At 40.4% G+C, this 15,629-nt stretch overlaps 1 protein-coding gene across 1 annotated transcript; it reads right to left on the minus strand.

Annotated features, from left to right (window-relative positions):
• Window positions 1-10,950: 10,950 nt before the first annotated feature.
• Window positions 10,951-14,423, minus strand: LOC124913296 (uncharacterized protein PF3D7_1120000-like). The gene is made up of 9 exons (XM_047453890.1): window positions 14,323-14,423; window positions 13,574-14,051; window positions 12,426-13,031; window positions 12,077-12,355; window positions 11,934-11,999; window positions 11,772-11,858; window positions 11,619-11,696; window positions 11,170-11,558; window positions 10,951-11,068 (listed from the first exon to the last, which is right to left on the minus strand). Exons 1-9 carry the CDS (start codon window positions 14,421-14,423, stop codon window positions 10,951-10,953), a joined length of 2,202 nt encoding a protein of 733 aa, XP_047309846.1.
• Window positions 14,424-15,629: the final 1,206 nt, after the last annotated feature.

Below are 15,629 nucleotides of genomic sequence, written 5' to 3' on the forward strand. Positions count from 1 at the left end.
GGATATACTCCGGTTTCAGCATCTGTTTACTTCCGGATGTAGTGATCGGCTTATTGGTTGCCGATAAGAGGTGGCAAGCCGTCTCAAAGGTATCATCGTCTATTTCTGCCGTTGCATCCTGGCCGGTAGTTGGGAGACGCAAGCTCTCGGCCACCACTGCTTCGGTGATCTCGATTTGGGAACCGCAAACCGTTGCGATGATCCTGTCGTAGGAGATGATTGCGGTTTTGAAGAACTCTTCGACCGCCTCTCTGTAAATTACGTGAGGACCGTCTAGAAAATATCCCAGACCGGTTTTAATCAGCTGGTCAATGACTTCCTTTGCCTCGGTCGTTCCATTCTGCCGAATCTCCTCGAAATCCACTTGAGAGTAGAGTTTGAACAACGCCGAATCACGACCCATGTTGAAGAGTTTGAGAATGAGAGAAATCGGCTTCAGAGAGTTTAGGAAGCTTAGAGAGAGAAAGTGAATTTGCGTGAGAATGAAAAATATGACCGAAGGCTCCCTTTTATAGGCACGGTTTGGAAGCCCAACCGTCCCATCATGAATGGGCGGGAGTTTTCCCTCCAAAGTGAAAAGACGCCAAACTGTGGGCGGTTATGTATGAAACGATGGGAGGCAGCTTTGAGCGGGAGATTTCCCTCCAAAACCCTTTTCTTATGTCATGGATGACACATTCTTTTCTATGTGACCGAATGATTGATCGGTTTCTAGTTCTATTCAGATATTTTGATTGATCGGTGTTTAACAATTTTAAGTAGAGTTTATGATACCGGATAAGAATGAGGTTAAGCCGGTTACTTAGATAGATGTGCAAAGAATAAAGAGAAACGGTCATTGAAACTGAAACGATATTTTATTAGAATGAAAACCGAAAGATAGACATTTAAGCAGTAAGCACCATTCTGGAATACTTTTCCACCACCGCATCTGCATCAAGAGTGTTTGAGGGGGATGCCGGTGTGCCCGGTCCAAAATCTGGCCGGTACTTGAGAATCAACTTGCTGATGTGAGGTGCAAAGCCGAGACCTTTCTTGGTCCGCACCATATTCCTCAAGTTTTGAAAGAGGACCGCTGACCAATTGATGGGCGTGTGGTGGTAGATGTGGGTCATGATGTTGTAGGTATTCTTTGAATACCGCTGATTTGGGGATTGGCACAGAATGGACCGAGTGACAATCTCAAGAAGTAGCTGAGTACTACGACCGAGGCGGGTTTTTAACCCATGGGTTTCCACCGGATCAAGAGTTGCAGAGCAGCGTAACCCATAGTAGTATTCATCAAGTCCCTCCATGGTTGAGAAATCAGAGAACCCTTCTTTGGGCAGATTGAAGAGGGTGGCAAATTCGGCTTCATCAAGCCGGAAGGTATGATTCCTTACAGTGGTGACAATGCGATCGCCCCAGTTGCAGGCATTTCTGAAGAATTCCTTGACATCCTCAGTCAGTATGGGACCGGATTCGTCAAGGAAGGTTTGAAGACCGGTAACAATAAGGCTTTCAAACATGTGTTTCTTTGCATGGTCATAGTCCCATTCTGCCATACATGAGTTGAAGTCGACACTTAGAAAGTTTCCCAGAGTTCGGCTTGGCATGATTATGGTATAGAGAGAGAGATTCAAGAGGAATACAAGTGATTTTGGATGTGATAAAATGAGAGGAGGATGGCTCCTTATATAGGATCGGTTTTTGGAGGGAAAATCTGAGCATTGATGGTCAGTTTTGTTTTATTAAGGAAAAGAATCTTTTCCTTTTCAAGGTGCATGGGGAAGTGGCGGTTTGCAAAGCCCGAGGTAAGTATTTGTTGGAAAGTAACCAGATTAGTTGGAAATTAAATGTGTGGGTGGTTGGGAGTTATCTCATTTATTGGGATTGTCTCATTAAATGCATTTAACACATAAACGATATTGATTAGATAGAAACCGAAAATGGTAGAGACAATGCCGAAAATGACATATGTGAATGATGAAGTAGACATAAATAAAACTGAAGTAGACATGGATGAAGCCGATATGGTCAAATTTGAGTTGGTTAAGTCTTCATCCGGTACATGCTGCAAAACGACCGGATGCAAGAGGAAGTGACTTAGCGAGCGCCGGAGTTAACATCACGAGGAGGGTTGAAGTTTCTCCTCCTCCATTCTCTTTCAAACCGACTATAGAAAGAATCGGTCATCTCTCTGGTTAACACCTGGGCCAGGTTCAAGCCCTCGCCAGGACAGGTTGGAACACCAAGTTCCACCATAAGGGTGCTTATTTGGGGAATAAGACCGACTGACTAGATGTTAATCATCCAAACTAAGGTGTCGAACAGCACCCGGGACCAATTCACCGGCGTGCCGGTAATGATGGCCGCCATCATATTGAAATTTGCCACGCAATAAGTGTTGGTGACATCTCTTCCAAAGATGCCCCTTCCTATTACATCATTGAGGAGCTGATACTCAGCCCTCAGGAGAGACTTAGAGCCATAATCATTAACAGGCTCATCCGACCGGGCAAAGGAGAGGGAGACTTCAGCCTTAATGTCTGCAGGAGGGTTGAGGTCTGTGATCCCTTGCTTAGGCAGACTGAAGCACCGAGCAAAGTCCTGCTCGGTGAAATCGAAAATTATACCCCCAACCTTTGATTGGATGTGGGTATCAAAGTGGGGTGTGCCCCGGAATACCCTGTCATTATAGTAGAATTCCATGACAGATTCAGGGTAGATATTTTGCTTGTCATCCAGAAAATACTGGAGGCCAGTATCTTCCAGTTTCTTGATCATCCGATACACCTCATAGTGTTCGGTACCAGTACAGGATTCAAAATCGACTTGGAGGATGTTTGGAAATTGAGACATGGTTAGGTTGCCTTAGTGAGAGGATGTTCTTGTGACTTGTGAGTATTGTGGTGAGTGTTTGCCTCTCTTAAATACTAGTTTAGGGGCTAACCTATTGTCCAGGCATTAAATTGAATGACATGTATTAACTGCAGGATAAAAGATTTTGCATAAAAATAGGTATGTTTGCAGTCTAGGTGTCGGTCATAGGCCTGAACTATGAAAGATATCAAAAGATCTTCACGTCTTTTTAGGCGCGACCAGTTTTCTTTGAAAAAGCAACATTTCAGAACAGATATCTACAAACATTGGTAGTTGTTCCACATCTGTGAGATTCAAATAATCTGGGATGACCTGCTTCCGAACCGGTCAGTCATCAGTTGTTCATCCCGATGCGGTTAGTTGGCGTTTCCACCGAGTAACCGGTCGGTTTACTCCATCTGATGAACTGGGCGGTTCTTCCATAGGCATCTTGAGAATTCAAAAATCAACAGCTTAAGAAAAACTACCTGTTTTATCTATCGAAGCCGGTTTTCCTTTTAAGCATCCTTAGGAAGGATCTGACTAATGTCGGTTAAGCCGAGAGTAAGTCTGAATTGAGAGAACTTAGCTTCCTGTAGAGGCTTCGTGAAGATATCGGCTACTTGTTGATCGGTCGGTACGTATTTCAGCCGGATATGCTTCAGCGTGACATGCTCTCGAATGAAATGATGCCTTATGTCGATGTGCTTGGTTCTGGAGTGAAGAACCGGGTTGTAGGTAATCGCTATGGCACTTGTATTGTCACAAAAGATCGGGGACTCTTCGGCTATGATACCGAAGTCCCTCAGCTGCTGTTGGATCCATAGGAGTTGAGAACAGCAGCTTCCGGCCGCTAAGTATTCAGCTTCTGCAGTGGACGTGGCCACCGATGTCTGCTTCTTGCTATGCCATGAAACAAGCCGGTCACCAAGGAACTGACATGTTCCGCTGGTGCTCTTTCTGTCAATCTTACAACCTGCATAGTCTGCGTCTGAGTAACTCGTTAGATTGAATGATGAGTCCTTTGGGTACCACAAACCGACATCAGGTGTGCCCTTTAGATACTTCAGTATCCTCTTTGCGGCTGTGTAATGGGATTGCTTTGGATTTGCTTGAAATCTCCCACATACACCAACTGCAAACAGAATGTCCGGTCTACTTGCTGTCAGGTATAGTAGGGAGCCGATCATGCCCCGGTATGCAATCTGATCTACTGATTGGCCTTCATCATCTCTGTCCAGCTTAACTGATGAGCTCATTGGAGTAGCCGCCGAGGAGCAGGTGTCCATCCCGAATTTCTTTAGCAGCTCCTTGGTGTACTTAGGTTGGCTTATGAAGGTTCCTTCCTTGAGTTGTTTAACCTGAAGACCTAGGAAGAAACTTAATTCTCCCATCATACTCATTTCAAATTTGTTAGTCATCATTTTTGAGAACTTATCACATAACTTAGGATCGGTTGAGCCAAAAATGATATCATCTACATATATTTGAACAAGTAGGATATGTTCCTTCTTTTCAAATTTGAACAAAGTCTTATCCACTGAACCGATGGTGAAATCATGTTCTAATAGAAATGCGGTTAGTGTATCATACCAGGCTCTAGGTGCTTGCTTTAGACCGTATAAAGCTTTGTTTAGCCGGTATACATGGTTTGGAAATGCAGCATTTTTAAAACCGGGTGGCTGTTCAACATACACTTCCTCACGTAGGTCACCGTTCAAGAATGCACTCTTAACATCCATTTGAAAAACTTTGAAGTTTTTGAAAGCCGCAAATGCAAGAAAAATCCTAATGGCTTCAATCCTGGCTACAGGAGCAAATGACTCTTCAAAATCAATGCCTTCTTCCTGTTTGTAGCCTTGAGCCACTAATCTGGCTTTGTTCCTCGTGACCAAACCGTCCTCATTGAGTTTATTTCTGAATACCCATCTTGTTCCTATGACCGATTGAACCTTCGGTCTAGGGACTAGGTACCAGACCTTACTACTCTCAAACTGGTTTAGTTCTTCTTGCATTCCCAAGATCCAATCCGGATCTGACAATGCTTCATCTATTCTTTTCGGTTCAATCTGGGATATGAAAGCGGAGTTGAAATATCCTTCCAGAAGTTGACTCCTAGTTCGAACAGGTTCTGAAGGGTCACCTATAATTTGCTCAGGAGGATGTTTACTATTTCTTCTGAGATTCAGTTCAGGGGTGTCTACCAAGTTACCGTTTATTTGATCAAGGCTAGACATGTCGGTAGGCTGACCGAGATTGTCAGACCGACCGGCTCCCTCGGGTTGGACCGAAGTGTCAGCTTCCTGTTGTGGAACAGCTTGATCTGGCTGGGTATCAATATTACCCATTAGGTCATGGACAAACCGCCTGAAGACCGGAGTCTCATCTTCGCTATCAGAATGAATATCGTTATTTTCCAGTCTGTTGTGTAGATCAAAGCATGAAGCAGTATTGCTTTCAACCGATTCATCGAAAACAACATGAATTGTTTCCTCCATGGTTGCAGTTCTATTATTATATACTCTATATGCTTTGCTTATTGACGAGTATCCTAGCATAATGCCGGTATCGGTCTTTGCATCAAAAGCAGTGAGTTGAGTTTTACCGTTTATATGAATATAACATTTACAACCGAAAATCCTGAGGTATTTAAGTTTAGGAATTCTGTTAAAATAAACCTCATACGGTGTTTTGTTGTGAAATCTGTTAATCAAAGATCGGTTTTGTGTATGGCATGCAGTGTTGATAGCCTCAGCCCAAAATTTCTGAGCAATGCCGGAGTCGGCTATCATGGACCGTGCGGCTTCCTTGAGAGTCCGGTTTATTTTCTCGGCCAGGCCATTTTGTTGAGGAGTCCTAGCACTAGACAACTCGTGTCTAATGCCGGATTCATCAAGATATGCAGTTAATGTGCTATTAGTAAATTCGGTACCTCTATCGCTTCGAATGCAATTAATACGAGTTGATTTTTCATTTTGCAAACGCTTAAGAAGAGTGATCAGGTTTAATACTGTTTCTCGTTTAGATGGTAAGAATACTACCCATGTATATCTAGAGTAATCATCAATAACTACCAAGGTGTAAAGCATACCTCCTGAGCTAATGACTTGAATCGGTCCAAATAAATCCATGTGAAGAAGATCTAGACATCGGTTAGATTTGATATTTCCCTTGCTTTTAAAGGATGACCTAGTTTGTTTACCCATTTGGCATGCTGAACAAACCTTATCCTGGTTAAACACTATATCCGGAATGCCTTCAACTAATTTCTTACCACGAATGTAGTTTAAGGTTTTCATGTTTAGATGGTTTAGTCTCTTATGCCATAGCCAGGTTTGATCAGTCTTAGCTATCATGCATATAGGATATTCTGTTCTAGTTTTCCAGTCTACCTTATAGATGTTACCTATCCTATTTCCGGTTAGTAGTACTATACCTTGAGAGTTCTTAACTAGACATGCGTGTTTAAGAAATTCTACCGTGTATCCAGCATCACACATTTGACTAATGCTAAGTAGATTAAAACGTAGGTTTTCAACTAGAAGTACATTTTCGATAGTTAGGTTACCATGGACAATCTTACCCTTGCCCACGGTTTTACCTTTTGAGTTGTCGCCGAAGGTGATTAGAGCACCGGTTGCTGACCTAATGTCGGTTAGCAGATTGCTATTTCCGGTCATGTGCCTGGAGCAACCGCTGTCCAAGAACCATTCGGAGTTTCCTAGCCGCTTCTTTGGGTCCTGCAAAATGTACATATTTACAACTATTTGGTACCCACATTTACTTGGGTCCACATGCGATTAGTCCCTTAGGTACCCAAACTTTGATAAATCGGACGGTCTTCTTTGCTAAAGTTTTAACTGTCCTTTTGACACTTGGTCTGGTGTATTTCGGTGTTCCTATAGATGACCTAAACGGTGATGGTCTTTGGTTTGATGATCTATAGGTTGACCTACGTGGTTCAGGAAAATCCTTCTTATATTTGAGAATTTCGGCTTTCCTTTTCTCAATGTCAAGCCATGAATCGGTTGGACCAACATAGTCGTATTTTAGCTTTTCTTCCCTATAGTATGCGGTCTCCTCTTCCTCAGCTGTACAGGTGCTCTTAAGAAATTTTATAAAGGGAAGGTTTCCTTTTGTAAGCTTTGCTTTCCATATAGGTTTTCGGTCTTTAGATCTGTTCTCTGTGTATCCTAGGTCATTCTTACAACGAGGATGCCTGTATTGTTTATTCAAATTCTTTACTATATCGCTAGATCTCCTATAGGCGGTCATCGTATATTGAAATCGGGCATTCTCTTTCTCGGTTGGTTCTCTAGTCGGTTCACTAGGTTGTTCGATCTTAGTGTCTAATTCGGTTTCTAGAGTATGGGTATCATCAGATTGTATGACCTCCGGTTCGGTTATGATGGGTACCTCTGGTTCTACTGGGATAGGTACTATGGGATCGTTTTTGATGTTGAGGTGCTTAGGTAACATGGTTAATAGGTTCTTATATTCTTCTACCATGTCATTCAATGCATTGTATAATTCATCTTTAGTAAATTCTTCACAAGGAGAGTCAAATACCTGTTCCTCATTTTCCATGAGACATGTGAGGTCATCGTCACTGTCACTGTGAGCCCATAGACTTCCTCCATCGTCGGCTATTAGTGCTTTCGGTACCTCACTTCCTTCACCGAGTTGTTGATAGTTGTTCCGGTTATTTTGGTAGTCTGGTTTATGTGTATCTCTCCTTGGTTTCCTGCATTCCCACTTAAAATGTCCCATACAGTTATAGTTATAGCATCTTATGTTGGATTTGTCACCATAGTAGTTGTTTGTCGGTTGGCTCCTTTTCATGAACCTCCCAAACTTCTGTGCAAGCATTGCCATGGCGTCCTCAGTAAACTGTTTGGCGGTTCTGATCGGTGCAGGTGCAGGAGTCGGTACCGGTGTAGGTGTAGGTATAGGAGCAGGAGCAGGTGCAGCCGGTTCCGTAGATGTGATCAGTGCTCTGGTTGACGTTGAGGCCGAGACTTCCTCTTCAGTTCTGGAATTCATCTCGAACTCATATGCCTTAAGATCTTCGAATACGTCGTATAGTTTCATCTTACGTAGGCTCTTTGATTCTCTCATGACCATTGTCTTTATGTCCCAAGCACTTGGAAGAGATCTCAAAACCTTCATAATAACCTCTTTGTTGTCATACTTCTTGCCCAGATTTGCTAACTCATCTAATACACCAGTGAACCTGTCACTGTATTCCTTCATGGTTTCCCCTGGTTTCATTTTGATGCTCTCAAACCTCTGTGTGGCTACCATTATTTTGTTCTCCTTTGTTCTTTCATTTCCCTCAAAGATCTGGATGACCGTGTTCCATGTCTCCTTCGCGGTTTTGCAATCTCTAATCTTGCAGTATGTATTTCTGTCCACGCTGTTGGAGATCCGGTTTCTTGCATGGTTGTCCAGATTGTTCCTTCTCCTGTCTTCAGCCATCCATTCTTTTCTATCTTTATCAATGAATATCGGTCCTTCGGTCAGAATGGATTCCATTTCATCATCCAAGGTGACTAGATGTAGGTGCATGCGTGCCTTCCAGTTGGCAAAGTCATCACCTTCTAGCATTGGAGGCCTATCTTGATACATGCTTGCTTGAGTATTGAAACTAACTGCTCTGATACCAATTGTTAGGATCTAGGTCGCCGCTGGTGGACCGGGGGTTGGACCGGTTAGCGGTTCTCACTCGTAGGGTGGTGGTTAATCCTGTTAGAGATTAACACCGGGGTTTCAATACTACACAACCTGTCACAAACCCTTGAACTAGGTTCAAGCGCGGAAGAGGTTTGCTTTCAGGTTGAAGCGGTATGCTTGTATGATAGGTACAGTCGGTTTCGGATGATGAGTACTTGGAGATGGAGGGTCAGTTTCGGCAATCTGGATACTCGGTATGGTTAATGTCGATTCGGTTTGGAGCGGTATTGTTAGGTTAGTCGGTTATATAATGAAGCCGGCAGGAAGTAAATAACACAATAGATTTTATGGATGTTCGGAGATAAAACTCCTACGTCACCCCTTCCTCTCGAAACCGCGAGAAGGATATTCACTAAGGAATACAAGTACAATCCGATCGAGACTTATTTCCTGCTCGATAACACTCTTACAGTTCACACCGAAATTGTAACACACTTAGAATATAGCACTTAGGCTTTCTTAGAATAACACAGCTTTATCACTTGTAGTAAATGCTCTCAACGCTTATCTAGCTTGATGTCTCTTAATGTCCCTTAATATCCCGCATTTACTCTTCTTCAACTGCCTCCTTTTATAGGTGAAATATGCCAACGGTCATATTTCACTGCCTTGAATCTGATTGGCTGATCAGAGATGCAGTGATTCAGTGTCTCAGACCTGCGGTCGTCTCCTCAGACCTGACGGTCAATCTCAGACCTGACGGTCAATCTCAGACCTGACGGTCAATCTCAGACCTGGTATCCTGTTTCAGACCTGCCGGTCTGTAAAGCAAACCTGCCGGGTTTGTCTTTTACTCAATGTAGGCACTGTCTGTTTGGACAGTTGTCTGTACTTTGAAGATTTCCTTTCTGGCTTATCCCGAAGTAGAAGGATCCGGTAGTACTGTTTTCTGCAGCCTACAGTCTTTCCTCAGACTTGCATGAATATGGAAGTATTCAGTCTGTTCCTTTGGTATCATTCTCAACATATACCCAAAGTGTCTTCTTGTACAGGTCGGCCACTTGACTTGGCCGAATGTCTTTTGATAGTGAAGTAACCGGACTTCTTCCGGTTATACTTGTCTTGTGGATTGATCGGCTGTTTGATGGTTCCGGTTTTGAGCTTTGGCCGATCCTTCCTTTGTTTGGTCATGCTCTGAATACTCTTGATCGGTATGATGTTTTGACCGGTTCGGTTTCTTCAGTTGGTTCTCTTATTCATCCGGTCCGGTTCCTTGTTCCTGCATAGAAGGTTTATTTAAGTTAGGTTTATTTGAACCGGTATGAATTTATCTAACATTGGGAGCTGATCCAAATGTGTAAAAGTCTTATAGATCATAAAAATAAGAATATGTTGTTTCAATAATGTTAAAACTTTGTCTCTCTATAAGACTTTTACACATCTGTACCAGCTCCAACAAACCTTGATATCAAGATTTCGTCTTGAATAGTTTGTTGAGAGTTGGTCCAGATGTGTAGAAGTCTTATACAGATTTCATTGTGAACCTCTATGCTCAAACTTTTCCTTCATATATAGAAGTGTAAAGGACATAAAAAGAAGTGTTTCAATAATGTGAATATATTGTTTCAATAATGTCAATATACTGTTTCAATAATTACAACAACACACGCGTATTACAACAACTCAAAAGACTTTCACATACAAGAATAATAATTCATGGGTCTATAATTTGATTGAAAAACCTACTGCCCACTTTTGTCTAAAAAAAGTCATGTTATCTGATATCACATCTTCTAGACTAAGTTTAGCAGTCAGGTACTCTATATACATTAAATCAAATACACCATATTCCCCACTTGATTTTTCTTTTAAAACTTCCGGGGGTGGGATTCTATGAAATGTGAAACTGACCTAGGTCATCTTAGTATAGTTGACAATTTCTACTTTAGACATTGCTTGTTTAAGAAAGTACAGAAGCATTTCACAGAAGGGCTTCATGTATTGTGCAATTTTTTCTCCCTTGAAAATTGACTAATCATAATCATACACGTCAATTCGCCATTCTCTAAGTCGCACCACACATAGTACCGAATGCACAAAATCGAGGTTGAGTAGGACATAAATGACATCAATTGTGCTCCACATCAGCATATGTCTTTCCTTCGAACCCAGTAGTACTCCATAAAGTTTATATCAAAAGAAAAGTCTTTTGGATCATCAACAAACTTTTGATATTGTGTTGACAACATAGTAGTTAGATGAACATCCAAGATTGTAAAATCCTTAGTGTAAGTCCTGCTCTTTTTCTTAGTAGAAAACATACGACATTGATCTCTTGCACAATACGCGTGAATTATGAATAAGCATGATGTCATAATACACGTAAATTATAAGAAATCGTGAATACTCTATAATGAAGAATACATCATTAGTGAGCTACTTAGATTTCCTCAGCATTGTATTGAAGAATTCATAACCTGCAGAGCCAGTATTGACATCCACCATTTTAAATTCATTTTTTTCCTCATCAAATTCGTCAACTTTTTCAGCAGTTCTGGATCAAATTTCACCAAAGGATCAACCTTAATTGGATCTTTGACCCTCATTTTTTTTCCAGAAGGGTCGGTGTAGGGAGTAAGTAGTCTCGACCTCAACCTCTTTCTCTTATATTGGACTACAGTATCCTTGACTTCTACCACATCCTCCTCCACCTCTTGGTTGTCATTCTTCTCCAAATCCATCTTCTTTTCCTCTTTATCCTCCACCTTGTCTTCCTTCTTCATTTCCACCTTCTCTACAAACACATCATCCTCCTTATCTACCTTCTTCTCCAAATCCTTCTTCTTCTCCACCTTCTTTATAAACACATCCTCCTCCTTCTTGTCTTCCTTCTTCTCCATATTCTTCTTCTCCACCTTCTCCACAAACACATCCTCCTCCTCCTTGTCTTCCTTCTTCTCCACCTTCTTATTCTTCACCTTCTTCTGCACCTTCTTCTTCTCCACATTCTTTCTGTCCTCCTTCTCCACAAACACATCTTCATCCTTCAACACCACATCCTCAGTCTTCTATTTCACTAGATCCTCCTCAATCTTCTCATTCACCTTCACCACATCCTCAATCTTCTCATTCACCTTCACCACATTCTCAATCTTCTCATTCAACTTCTCCACATCATCAATCTTATGTGAATAGTACAAAAAATTAGATAAAATACGTAAACCAATACAAAAAGCGTGAATATGAATTGTACATACCTCAATCTTCCCATTCATCACATCTTCATGTACTTTCTCATTCACCACATCCCCAATCTTCTCATTCAACTTCTTCACATCATCAAACTTATGTGAATTGTACAAAAAATTAGACCAAATGCGTAAACCAATACAAAAAGTATGAATGTGAATTGTACATACCTCAATCTTCTCATTAATCATATCTTCCTCCACCTTCTCATTCACCACATCCTCATTCAACTTCTCCTCTTATGTGAATTGTACAAAAAATTAGACAAAATGCGTAAACCAATACAAAAAGTGTGAATGTGAATTGTATATACCTCAATCTTCTCATTCATCACATTTTCCTCCACCTTCTCATTCACCACATCCTCAATCTTCTCATTCAACTTCTCCACATCATCAATCTTATATGAATTGTACAAAAAATTAGACAAAATGCGTAAACCAATACAAAAAGCGTGAATGTGAATTGTATATAGCTCAATCTTCTCATTCATCACATCTTCCTCAATCTTCTGATTCATCACATCTTCCTCCACCTTCTCATTTACCTTCTCCACATCATCAATCTTCTTCACCAGATCCTTAATCTTGTCCTGCACATTGAAAAAAATTAGACAAAATTCGTAAACCAATATAAAAAGCGTGAATGTGAATTGCACTTACCTCATCCTTCTCCATAAATAAATCCACATCCATATCTTCGTTAATCTTCTCATTCACCTTCTCCACATCATCAACCTTCTTCACCAGATTCTCAATCAACACATTCACCTTCTCCAAATCTTCCTCATTAACCATATCCTCATCCTTCTCCTCCAACACATTCACCTTCTCCACATTTTCCTCCTTCACAAGATCCTCATCCTTCTCCTCCAACACATTCACCTTCTCCACATCTTCCTCCTTCACCAGATCTTCATCCTTCTCCTCTAACATATCCTCATCCTTGTCTTCCCCATTCACCTTCTCCACATCCTCATCCTTGTCTTCTCCATTCACCTTATCCACATCCTCATCCTTATCTTCCAACAAATCCTCATCCTTGTCTCCTTCATTCACCTTCTCCACATCCTTGTCTTCCAACAAATTCTCATCCTTATCTTCCTCAATCTTCTCTTTGTCTTCCTCATCCTTCTCCACCACCTTCTTCTTTTTGTTCTTCTTCTTCTTCACCTTCACATTCTTATTATTCTTCTCCATAAATACATCCACATCTTCCTCCTCAATCTTATCCCGCACATTAGAAAAAATTAGACAAAAAGCTTGAACCTATACAAAAAACATGAATGTGAATTGTACATACTTCATCCTTGTCTTCCTCCTTCACCTCAACATTCTCCTCCTTATTCTCCTTCAATCTTCTCCCACTCTATTGCTCCTTTAGTGTGGCTGATAATATACCAAACTATTCTTGTAGTTGGTTCAACAATTCTTTTATGAGATTTATTTCAGTTTTTAGTTCATTTACCTCCTTCGTCATTTGATCCAATCTACATCCATCTTAGGGAACTTTTAATGTTGGAGTCATTTGAGGGTCATCATCATCTTGGGGATTTGTTGATATTGGAGTCATTTGAGAGGCATCATTATCTGCTTGAGTCCCAGTGGTACTCTAGACAGAGTGAGAGGTGCTAGGACTAGGGGTAAAGATGCGAGTTCTTTTCCTCGTGGAAGGTTTGGCGAGAACAGAATGAGAGGTTTTAGGGTGAGTAATTTGTCTTCTCTTCCTCATGGTAGGTTTGGGAGGAACTACATCTTCAATCTCTTCATGTTTCCTCATTCTAGAATCAAGTTTAAATAATGAATCATACAAAATTATCTCCCATATCTTCAAACTCCTCCCCTCCATATAAGATCTTCTCCTCTTCATACATTTCCATTTTCTTGACAACCTTTCCTTGCAAGGCAGTGTGAAGATCAGAGGGGCCAAACGTTTTCATAATCTCATAGGTCCGCATTTGGAAGGCTAGTGCGAACCCAAATACTGTATAAGAAACATCAACATTTTTGTCTTCCTTCTTCCCATTGGCTTTCTTCTTGTCCAGATATACCGACTTGAAGTGTTCTAGGTCCCTGTTCAAACCCTTTAGGATTGCTTTGAAGGACAACTTTTCCAATGGAAATTGGAGGAAATTGTCGATGTCCTCGACCATGCGGAAGAGTTTGATATTTATTATTCTCCTTAGGTTAAGGGAAAAGAGATAATGGTAAACTAGGAATACGAGCCCCAACTTCCATGCATCTTCCTTATCAGAGTAGGACACAAATCTTGAGTAAAGGTCTCTTGTTCTAACAATCATATTACTTTTAAAATATTTTACCACCAAATGTGGGCAACTTGATTGAAAATGATTTCCACCGCAGGGAATCTCCTAAATTTGAGGCTTGTGATCAAGACATAATCCTTCATCCCAAAACACATCTCCTCTCCATTCACAGGAAACTTCATCTGCTTAGAATTTTAGATGTTATTCCTGAAGAGCATTTGATGTATTATCGTTCCTGAGAACTGCAGTGACGGGGCTCCATTCAATAAAAATCGGAATTGAGTTTGCTTTACCTTTCCATTAGATCCATTGTAGCAAACTTGGTGTCAATGTTTGACAGATTGACTTTCCATGATACCCTAGCAGCAAACTCAGGAATTATGGTTGACTCCATCTATAAAAAAATAACAACAAATAAATAAAAAACAAATAACATTTGAGTAAGCATAACAACTCAAGTAAGAAACATTAGACAATACACGGACATAGGATAAATCATAACCAACTCAAGTAAGCAACATCAGACAATACGCCGATATTATAAACCTTAAACCATACATGCATAGAGAATAAGAACATTACAATACGCTGACGTAATACGCGTGAGTGAGGAACATTGGATAAGCAACAACAAAATATACACACATAAACCCTAAAAGCTATATAAACCTTAAATTCTAAGGATTATCCATCAATATACACATACATTGAATTATTACACATAAACGTCAGAATAATAAGAACATTACACATAAATTCTAAACCCCAAACTCACCTGAATATAGGAACGACGAGACGGACGGACGATGATGAGAGTTGAGTGATGATGATGTTGAACTGATGTCGAACGGAGTTGAACTGATGTTGAACGAAGTTGGAGAGTCGTGGAAGTTAGAGAGTAGAGCCGTGAGTTGGAGAGAGAAAATCGTGAGTTAAAAGGCTTTTTTTTAAAATGAGGGCAAATTAAGCTTTATATACTATAAAATATGCGTTTTACATTATCAGCGTTTTATGTAATATGCGTATTTCATTATACGCATATTACATAAAACACGGATAATGTAAAACGCCCATGCTGAAATATGCATATTACATAATGCGCGTATTATGTAATATGCGTATTTCATTATACGCGTATTACATCATACGCATTATGTAATACGCGGTAATGAGCGGTAAAGGAGTGTCTCGGGGGCAAGACGGACATTTCGTAGGTCAAAAATGTCATTTTTGCAAGGTTTATCATGCGCGAAACATTTTTCGAATTTGACCTATTATCGGTAGGGCTGTGCAAAAAAACCGGAAAACCAGTAACCCAACCGAACCAATAGTTAACCAGTTTCATTTTAACGGTTATTGGTTAACCGGTTCTAGCGGTTCTGATTAATTAGTTTTTTACCGGTTAAACGGTTCAGTTTTCGGTTTTCCTATTTTTCTAACGGTTTAACCGGTAAACCGATAATAATTTAATTATATATTTTTATATTTTATAATTTGTATTAGTTATTTTATAAATAATTTATATAGAATAATTTTTAAAAAACATTATAATCTATATAAAATTTTACAAAAATAAATTAAAAACAAATTGAAATAATTT

Source organism: Impatiens glandulifera, chromosome 8, assembly GCF_907164915.1.
Source record: "Impatiens glandulifera chromosome 8, dImpGla2.1, whole genome shotgun sequence".
NCBI lineage: Eukaryota > Viridiplantae > Streptophyta > Magnoliopsida > Ericales > Balsaminaceae > Impatiens > Impatiens glandulifera.